General features: G+C 60.9%; 3 protein-coding genes and 1 pseudogene across 3 annotated transcripts; all 4 read left to right on the top strand.

Annotated features, from left to right (window-relative positions):
* The first annotated feature begins 857 nt into the window (after positions 1 to 857).
* Positions 858 to 2,181, top strand: LPMP_150380 (annotated as a pseudogene).
* A 763-nt stretch (positions 2,182 to 2,944) lies between these two features.
* Positions 2,945 to 4,984, top strand: LPMP_150390 (hypothetical protein; the record flags this gene model as incomplete). The annotated part of the gene is made up of 1 exon (XM_010699113.1): positions 2,945 to 4,984. One exon carries the CDS (start codon positions 2,945 to 2,947, stop codon positions 4,982 to 4,984), a length of 2,040 nt encoding a protein of 679 aa, XP_010697415.1.
* A 290-nt stretch (positions 4,985 to 5,274) lies between these two features.
* Positions 5,275 to 8,562, top strand: LPMP_150400 (hypothetical protein; the record flags this gene model as incomplete). The annotated part of the gene is made up of 1 exon (XM_010699114.1): positions 5,275 to 8,562. The coding sequence occupies one exon, from the start codon at positions 5,275 to 5,277 to the stop codon at positions 8,560 to 8,562; it is 3,288 nt and encodes a 1,095-aa protein (XP_010697416.1).
* Positions 8,563 to 9,265: 703 nt separating this feature from the next.
* Positions 9,266 to 9,589, top strand: LPMP_150410 (60S acidic ribosomal protein, putative; the record flags this gene model as incomplete). Its single annotated transcript, XM_010699115.1, has 1 exon — positions 9,266 to 9,589. The coding sequence occupies one exon, from the start codon at positions 9,266 to 9,268 to the stop codon at positions 9,587 to 9,589; it is 324 nt and encodes a 107-aa protein (XP_010697417.1).
* Between the last annotated feature and the right edge of the window lie 652 nt (positions 9,590 to 10,241).

The following is a 10,241-nucleotide window of genomic DNA, read 5'->3' on the forward strand; positions in this document are numbered from 1 at the left end:
GCGGGGAGTGTGCCTCTGCCCCCTTTCCACCCCACATGCCCTTTCTCTCTCTCGCTCCGCGTTCGTTGCTCATATGCAGGCGAGTAGGCGCAGCAAGGAGCCCAGTGGCCGTGCAGGAGCGAGAGGACTTGAGGCGAAGCAAAAAAAAAAAGCAGGGTGATGGTTGGTCTTGGACTGATTCTTTCTCTCCTTAGCTCGGTGATCAGGGGCGTTGATATGGGCGAACGTGTGTGTGCGTGTGCCTCTCTTCGTTAGCTTCCCTCTTTTCAGCAGAGAAAAGGAGGCTCTTCGTGTACATCAAGGCGGACGCCCAAAGGCGACCGCAGCACGGGAGAACAGAACAAAACTACGTCGACAGCCGCTGCAGCAGCGCCGCCACAGATCGTGGTCTCAAGCGAGGACGGAGGTAGGGGGAGGCACAGTCACGCTATGATGTGTAGCAGGTGGGAGGCCAATAAGCGGGGACGGGGTGGGGAAAGCAAGCAGGGAAGAATGGTGAGCTTGCCTTGATTCAGCTGTTGATGCCTTATTCCAGTCACGCACTCATACACAAGCACATAGATCCTCTGTGCAGCAGGAGACGCTGCACCTCTGCCTCCTTCTCTCTCATCCCTTCGCCTCCCTATTGTCTCATTCTTCTTTGCTTTGCGGCTGTCGACGCTGACGCTCCGTCCCCCCACCACCACCACCACCACCCGCGTCCTCGAGCCAGCGCTGCAACGATCCCCTTTTCAGTCACACACAAGCAATGTAGCACAGCATTACCCCTGCTCGAGTCTCCCTCATCAATCCCGCACCTTCTCTCCCCATCCCCCCAACCCATCGGGTCTGCTGCGTTGCTTGTCGGCGCGCTCATTATGCCTAGCGAGGAAGAGCTTCTGGTGAGGCACCAGCGCAAGTTTGCCGTGTACGAGGAGTATCTCCGCACGGACACCAAGGCACCGCTGCAGTTGACGCAGCCAATCTCACAGTACCACGAGCAGTAGCGGCAGCACCGGACGTACGTAAGCAAGACCGTACTAGTCATGCACCATGACGGTGGACGCGATGACTGGTGACCACAACGAGGAACGTGTAGAGTGATTGTACGATAAGGCCGGACACGCAAGCCCAGCTGTGCAGGCGCCAGCGGCGTCAAAGGCTTCCACAACGTCGACAGCTGCCGTGGCTCGAGCCATCGCAGCGCATGGCAGTCTGTTGGGACCCACACATTATCATACGAACTTTCGCACCGCTACGCCACCGTCGCTGCAGCAACGCTCCACCTCTTGGCTGCTGCGTAAGAAGCACACCACTGCAGCGACGACGTTGGCAACTCGTCGTGACACCTCTGCTAGCGAGTTCGGTAACATCGACTAACTTATCGGCGAACGACTGCTCTCGGCGGAGCGATACCGGCTAGCATCGACGCCGGACGCCATATACATGAAGTCATAGGCGTGGGCTCTGCAACCCAGTAAGATGTATGGCGCGCTGCGTCGCGAGCAGGAAGACGCGGCGATGAGGGAATGCACCTTTTGGCCAAATCGTGGACCCGCAGCGCTGAATGACGCCTGTGATGCGGAAGACGCGTCAAACGGTAACAGCGGCCGCAGCCCTGCCGCCGAGACGGCGGAGGTCTCTGTGACGGAAGTCTCTGGCGTCTCGTAGCACCTCGAGCGGGTAGAGGAGGGGCGTAGGCGCCGCCGGGAGGCAGCGGCACGCCTCAACGGCAGCAGCGCACATCGCTGGACCGGTCTGCCCACAGAACCGCAGGAGTTTCAACTGGGAGCCCCAGTTGCCGAACCCATTCCGTCACTGTGTAAGCCCTACATGCCGGATCTCAGCTGTGGCGGTGGTGGCGGCCCACCTGCCACTTCGGTGCAGAGATACGCGCGAGGAAAGACTGTAACGCGAGCGTTAGCGGCGCACCGTTCTGCGCAGAGGCAACGGCTCTTCTCGTCTACGCCTTCGCCGGATGGCAGGAACCGTCGCGGCAGCAGCGTACCGGTGCCGTCGCTCAAAACGCCTCATGCGGCGAAGCGCCGAGTGAAGGGTAAGCCGGAGAAGCCGCGACGTCAAGAGGGCCAGCCTCAGGCGGAGCAGTCGCCCACCTCCTCCACTGCACTCATACCGGATGGAGCAAACGACGTGCCATCCACTGCGGAGCCCCAGATTCTGTTCGTCGGCGTGGGCACGTAAGCCTTGATGAGTCGCTTGACGGACCAGTTGGCTCACAAGGATGCGGTAATTCATGCCCGGGGTAGCCGACTTGGAGCGAATGCACTACAAGCTGGATGCGGTGGTGGAGACGCTACAGCCGATTGCGTCTCGTGGACCTTCACGCTGAGGTCACCGCTGTACACAAGCACTCTGAGACGTTCGGCTTCGTCTTCCCCGCCTGTTTGGCCCGTCAGACAGCTCACCGTGCGCTCTCTACATCTTCATTTGATTTTGTTTGCCGTTATTCTCTTGGTGCGCCTTCTCCTTCCTCCCCCCCTGTGTGTCGCAGTGGTGCGTGCGTGCCCTTGCCCAATGGGGAGCCCACCCTCCTCTATCAGCCCTTTCTCTTTTCCCGCCTTACGCTCTTTGCGACTAGGACTCCAGCAGCAGCAGCAGCAGGATGTGTGTTGTCCTCTCTCCTTCCTCCCTCCCTCCTTCCTTCCTCCTGAAGGGGATGTGTAACGAACACATCATAGAAGCGACTGGCGCGAGGGGTGGGGAGGGTGGTGGTGGCGGATACCCCCTACCTCGAACGAGGGACCGACAACCCTCTCCCAAGGCTCTCCTCCTCTCTGTCTGTCTGTCGATTCCCATCGCTCCTCCCCTCCCCTCTTCCTCTCCGCCTCTCTCCGTACCCATACGCGCTTGCGATTGAGTAGCTCCCCCACGCCACCAGGCTAGCATGCGCGTGGGAAAAGGGTGCTGGCTGTCAGTGTTCTTCCGTTGCCCTCTACCCCTCACCATGAGAATCAGTGTAGCACCAGAGGCAGTCGCACGCCGGCACGAAAGGCCATCAACCCTGTGTCAAGGCTCCATGACGCAAAATGCCTCCCATCGCGTCCTCTCTGAGTGCGGAGGCTTGTCGCTGCTCCGACCGGCAGTACACGCGACGTTTCGACTTCCGCGCCAGCACAGCCGCCAAGCTCTGTCTCTGCTGGCCGCATTTGCCGTTCTTGCTTGCCTGTGCTCTCCCCGCGTCAGCGCCATCAGCGACGCTTTTGAGAAAGTACCCAATGCGTTCAGCAGCACCGGTACCGCCGTGCGCGCTGTCTACGAGGCGATGCAGCTCACCAGCGACAACTTTACGCTGGGGAGCTGGGAGCCGCTCCGCAGCAGTGCCTACGTGCTCTGCGACGCCAACGGTGACAGCTTCAGCGACGCCGCCGCGAGAAGTGCCTCGCCTGCAGTGGATTTCATCGCGCAGGCGTGGTGCACCTCGTATGGAATGGGTATTCTTGTTAACCAGTCTGTGCACTGGAGTACGATGGCCCCGCCTGGACTCCAGCTGGGCAACTCGTCGATGCTCAGCAGTCGCGCACTCTTGTGGGACTGTCTTACCTACTCATGCGACATGGAGAACTTAATTGTGGCACACTCGGCTGGGCAGGCGCCGCCCCCAGCCGTTGGTGGTCTCGGTGTTTCCACGCCTTGTTGCGGCTCCACGAACAGCACGTTCGTGCTCTACATGACGCGGGGCCTACTGGTGCAGTCCGCCGCCTTGCCTGTGGCCGCCTTGAACCGCGAGGCCGAGGCTCTCTACAGCTCCGTCATAGATGAAGAAAATACGCGCAATTCACTCAACGAGTGCAGAGACACGGGCAGCAGCCGCAGCGGTGCCGGTAACAGAGCACTCCGCTCATCGAAGTCCTGCTTGACTGCCGCGGCGGCATCGAGGGCATCCCTTGCGGAGGCCGCCACCACTCCATCCAGGTCGAAGGAGATGGACTTCTGTCTAGTGCGTCAGCTCCCACCTTCTTTGTTCGCCGGCACCGCTCGCTCAGATCACGGCGACGGCGGTGTCGTCTTCTCCGTGAACGCGTCCATCTGCGGCGCCGATATCACTGATCGCATCAACGAGCAGGACGCCACGCTTATCATGCGCGGCTACACGGTGGTGCTGACCACGGCAGAGGGGGTCGAAGAACTTTCCTTTCCAAAGGAGCTTATCGTGAGTATGGCGTCGTGGATCGCATCCCCCCAGAACAACTCCTCCTCCTGCTATGACGGCGAGCAGAGTCTGCTGCGCAAGAAGGGGTGCTGCACTTGGGGCTTGAACGCGAGCCAGACCACCGCGTACCGCACTGGGGAGTACCTTGAATGCCCTTTCGACCCTTCGGCTCTCGCGCATCTGCCACCGCTCGTACTCTCCGTGCGCGACGAGTCCATCGTCAGCACGGATGAGACGAGCAATGCGTGCCGCATCGCGCTGCACCTCAGCTCCTGTATGACACCAGATGGCAAAGCACTTCGCTTCTACTCTACCGGATCGCTTGTCAGTATGTTAGAGCGCCACAAGCACACCATGGGAGACTATCGCGAGCCGCCGATCGTAGTCGGGATGCAGCAGCTGCGCGGCGCCACCGTCGCGGTAACACGGCGTGCACGGATCTCCAAGTGGTCCAGCGGTGCCTCCGATGCAGGGTACAACCTGCCTCTGCTGTATCTAGCGGTGCCGCGCGGGACGGCGGTTGCTGCGGATGTGAACACGCTGGGCGCCTTGTGCGTCACCAGCGCTGCATGTGGCACGCATCAAACGTTCTACCCATCGCTAAACCGGTGTGCCTACGTGCCTTGTACGCGTGTGTTCCTGTACTCCTTCGACGCCGACACGTTCACCTGCACCCCGCGCCGTACCTTCGTCGGCATCTTCGCCACCTTGTGCTTTACTCTGCTGGCCACCGAAGGCCTTGTACTGTACCTCCGCCGCAAGACGGAGTGGGCCAAGGAGGTGCACATGCGACTGGTACGGCAGGTACAGCGGCGAGACACGGAAGCCGAGTGATGGTGCTGAACACACACACACACACATACGCTCCCCCATGTGTGTAGGTGTGTGTGACCTCTATCACCCACCCTATTCGAGCGACCAGGTCTCTCACTCTCTCAGCCCTGTGGCTCCCCCCTGCCTGCTCCGGCGAATGTGGTGAGGGCTTACACAGGCACGCCAACACACAGAATTACGACGACTTAGGTGCGTAGCCACCGGCTCCTCATGCTTCTGTGTGCTCAGCCACGCCTTTTGTTTACCTTGCTGCCCTCTCTCGCTGTATACAGGCAGATCGCTGGTGGTCCATGCGTCGGGTGCGGCGGGCCCAGTCACTGTCGCGAAACGCCAGTGCTAGCCACGCAGACACACAGAGGCACAGATGTACCCACGGACGCCGGGCTCCCTCCCTCCCTCCCTCTACTCCACAGCGCCACCCCCTGCAACTGCACCACGGCACCCTTCCGCTGCCTTTCAATTGCGTCTCTCCGCCTAACCTGCTGCCTCATTGCTCACACTTGCCTCGATACCTACACACATGGCAGCCTCTCATGGTGGCCCCCTCTACCACTGCGGTTGAGCCAGGAGACCGCTACCTCACTCGTGAGCCTTGCTGCCGACAGTGCTGTCACGGCAGCAGTGGTGCGCTACTGGCACCGCCATCCAGATCACTCAAGCACAGTGCCGTCACTGGCGGAGACACGGAGATTACCTTCCCATCAGCCGCTGCAGTGGACAGCGACGCACCGTGGATCGCGGTGAGGCCGTACAGCTACCTCTTCCGCGCACCGGTGAAGGGTCGGTGGCTGGGCCATGGCCTTCTCGAGCTTTTTCTGAAGGAGTTTGCCTTCGTGCCGTTTGATGCCGCCGCCGCCGAGAAGGTGCCGTTGTTGTCGGAACGGGGGATCATCCCCGCCAGCACAACCACCGGCACTATCCGCTCCGCAGTGGTGCCACTGCTGTTACAGCAGCAAGCGGCGTCATCCTCGCTGCATGTCAGTGGCAGCGCCACGCTCGACCGTCGCTTCACCCTCCCCGCGTACATCGAGGAGCTTTGCGAAGGTGTACTGTGGCTGCGCGATCGAGAGGTGGAATGCCGGGCGGCCGGGCGTCGCTACCAGAGAGCACTTATCGACGTTGTGGCTCGCGCGCAAGGCATCCACTCCAGCACAGGCTGCACAGATGGCGGTATTGCTAAAAGAGACCATAGTGGTATGATTGAAGCCCAACCGCATCCGCTGCCGAAGCAGATGATGGCACCCGTTCAAGCAACCCCGTCAACAGCCCTGCTCTGCACGATACCGAGCAGCGAGGTGAGCACGGCGTCGAGTGATTGGCCTGCTTGGTGTCGTACAGTTCTGTGGCTGACAGAGTTGCCCTCTGAGGCTGAAGTCGATGCGTTGTTGCCGCACATGCTGTCGGCCGCATCTACATCGCTATCCAGAGACAGCGCTGTTGCGCAGGGAAGTGCTGGAGCACACTCCGCCAGCGCCGCTACTGTCAGTGGGACTCCCCTACCACTTCTCTTGCTTCAGCAACGAGACTTGGTGTGTCACCGTGTGTGGCGCTGCGAGGGGCGCATGTTTGCACATCCGCCGCTGGAGATTCTGCGTTGCGACGTCGCCGCTGCTCTGTCCGCTGTGCCTCCTGAGGTGCACGCCAGGACACCGGTGCCGGCGGCGAAGACACTTGCCATGCTTGTGGTAAGTAAGCCGCCAGGGTTGCCGGTGCACCCTGCCGGCCGCTACCGCAAGAACTCAGTGACGAGCATTCTCGAGGACGTGCTAGGCGGCGGCGGCGACGGCGATGCGCGCCGATTTTACCGCATCGAGGAGCACCACACCAGCGCAACGACCGGCAGTGCGTTGCCGCATCCGCCCTACGCCTCTGTTGTTCACAAGACGGGCGGCTTTGAGCTTATTCGAGTGTGGCTGCGGCGCCCTCCGTCTTCAGCAGACGCCAGCGCGCCCGTCCTTTGCGGTCCTTCATCGCTTTCCACCTTAGTAGACGAGATTGGCGTGTCTGCTGAAGACTGGGCAGTGCTCAAGGCCCTCTTCATGCGCGAACGTGATGCGACGACGCAAGAGGGTCGAGCGAGGAATCCGAAAGAGGACAGGCACGCCAGTCCGCACGGTGACATCACCATCGCAGCAGAGACGGCACAGCCGCTGAAGCGGTCGCGCGAGGCTGAAGACGGGGATGACAGTCCACTATCAGTTGGCAATAGCCACTGCGCCAGTACCGAAAAGATGACGCGTGCACGAAGCGGTGACGCGGCAGTTGCTGTTCCGTCCTCGTACACCATGAAGGCCCACGTTGTGCACCGGCTCGACGCGGCCACCAGCGGTGTACTTCTCTTTGGACTGAATAGCTGTACGGCGCGCCGCACGGCAGCGGCCATCTCGAGTAAAGAAGAGCTCGACAGCAGTGACGACGAGAACAGTGCCGATGGTGACAACGTGGCTAACCGAGATGACGTGCGGGAGGTAGGCGCTGGCTTGGAGACTCTGCCTCTATCACTACCAGCGCCGACCTCCCGCAAGGTCTACTGTGCGCGAGTGCATGGCCGAGTAGATCTCGAGAGCATCGCACGTCAGCAGCATCACTGCGTCCTGCGCAGCACTTCGCTACTGACGCAGTCAACGAGCGATGAGCACGGAGCACCCGACGTTGCTGTGGCGGGCGTTGGCACGAGCGGTGCGACACACCACACTGTTGCCGAGCTGCTTGTGTGTCGGCCCATCGGGTGTTTGGATCACCACAGTAGCCTGTACTGGTCGCCGGACGTCGCCATCACGGATGCGTGGCAACAGCGCCAGGCAGACGCCAAACGACTTCAACAGCAGCAGGCACCCGAATTGCGCAACGGCTCGCTCTCTGGTGGACGAAGTAAGGCAGTTCGCACGCAAGAGGACGTTGCAGCGAAGAATGAGCGCATGCGTCTACTTACGCGAGGTGGCCGGAGGGACTCAGTAGGTGCAGTGACTCTCTCACTGCCTCCTGTGAGGAATGGTCCAGCAACTCTGCTGGCACACAAAGCGTCGGCTGTTCTCTCAGATACCTCCAGGCGTGTGCAACAGTACTTGGAGACGCTTCGCTCGGCCAAGACGGCGTTACAGGTAATGCGCTACGATGCAGCCACCGATCAGACAGTGGTGAAGTGCACCCTCGGTACGGGCCGCACGCACCAACTGCGCGTTCACCTCGCCTCTCTCGGACACCCGATTGTGCGCGACCGAAAGTACATCGCGTTGGAGGCCCACATGCGCGCCCTGGCGAAAAGTGGCGAGGAGGGCACGCCTCGGGGCAGCAAAGCGGCGGCTGTCGCCCCCCGCACACCTCTCGCGTCGGAAGCTTTGCTGACTCGCTTCTACGAAAGCACTGCCTCCACCGACAGAGCGGAGGTTAATGGAAGCGATGCTGCTGCCGCTGCGGTAGAGGGCAGATGGCAACCGGAGGCTGTCGCAGAGAGCCGAAGTTGGAGCGGCTGCATATGCCCGGAGGCCATCGATCTTCACGCCTGGCACTATACGCTCGCCTACGAAGACGGTGAACTTTTGTCGGTCGAAGTGCCGCTGCCCATGTGGGCACAGTGAAATGGACCTTGAGGGCCTGTAGCAGGCGTGTTTTTGGCTCACCGGTGACACGCAGGCGCGCTGGCTGATCGTCAGCACCTGTTGCCGCTACTACCGTGCCTGACTAGCACAGTGTTCTTGGCTTCAACACGGAATGTCGCCCCCATAGCTGCCTTCTACCCTTATCACCCTACTACTCATACATGCACACAGAGGTATGCTGGTCAAGTGCCATCTGTGTGTCTTACACCTCGAAAGTGCGGAAGGCCCGCTGCTGCGACTGACAGTGCTCACCTCCTCTTCTCTCTCCCCGTCCCTCGCATGCTGTGGGTCGTGCTCTGAATGCACTGTGTCCGTCCGCCTCCTCAACGCCCTTGCCTGCGCGCGTACTTGCACATACAAGCACGCTTATCTTCATATGACGCGTCCTCTCTCTCTCTCTCTCATGCGCTCACCGCCTTCCTCCGTCCCCTCTCTTCGCTTCCCCGCTTCTGCCGCTCCTACACCCGCCACACGGTGCGGATGGCTCTCGGCGTGCTTGCGCACCTCCTCCACAATCCTACCGCGTACTCCTTCACCTTTGCACGCCCCTGTCTGTCTGTCTGTGCATGCGTGCGCGCTACCCCTATCGCTCTTCTCCACACGGCAACGCCGACGACATTTTCACGGCCATTGAAGAGCCTACGTGCCCACGCCTTTCTTTCCCTCTGTGTGTGTGAATACAATGGCCACCGCGCAACTCGCCTGCACATACGCCGCACTCATCCTCAGCGAGTCCGGTAAGACCGATGCCGACTCCATCTGCGCCGTGGCCAAGGCCGCTGGTGTCGAGGTGAGCAACGGTATGGCGGCCGCCTTCGCAAACGCCCTCGCCACCGTCAACGTGAAGGAGGTGCTGGGCTGCATCACCTTCGGTGGTGCGGCCGCTGGTGGCGCAGCTGCCCCCGCTGCCGCTGCAGCTGGCGGCGCGGCCCCGGCGGCGGTAGAGAAGAAGGACGAGCCCGAAGAAGAGGCTGACGACGACATGGGCTTTGGTCTGTTCGACTAGGCTTGTCGCATCACAGAGAGAGGCGTGTGCGTGTCTGTATGCGCGTGGCGTAGGATGGAGCGAGAGGGCTATCCCCCGCACGGGTGTACGACTGCACGGCCTCACCTGCGTTTTATTTTTCGGCGTCTGTTTCCCTTCGTTTCCATATTTTTACTTCAAACTTGAAAGGCCAAAGCGAATGAAAGTTTTCATGCCAAGAGAGCGAGGGTGAGCGTGCGAAGTGGAGGCGCGGCTGCAGTCTCACTCAGATCGCCATTTCCTTTTCCCCGCCATCTGCCGTCCCCACCACTACCAGTCCCACGCTCGACGTCTGTGGGTACATCATGCTACTCTGAAGTGTGTGCGGCGGCGGCAGAGGCGGGGTACGCCGCATTGGGGTCACACTGAACTACTCGCATGCTGCTCGCCAGTATAGAGCGAGGAGAGGGTATGGAATCAACTATATGTTGCGTGATGGAGGTGTCCTCCTCTCTCCCCCCGATCCTGCTCCCGACTCAACCCGGTCTCCACTCCGCCAGTGCCGCATCACTGACATCACCTCATCGCCTCATCTCTCTCACTCCATGTCCACCTCTCCCCCTTCTCTCGCTTTCTCTTGCTGTCAACCCACTTCTGAATCCTACCGCGTACTCCTTCACCTTTGCACGCCCCC

This window comes from Leishmania panamensis (assembly GCF_000755165.1).
Source record: "Leishmania panamensis strain MHOM/PA/94/PSC-1 chromosome 15 sequence".
NCBI classification, from domain to species: domain Eukaryota; phylum Euglenozoa; class Kinetoplastea; order Trypanosomatida; family Trypanosomatidae; genus Leishmania; species Leishmania panamensis.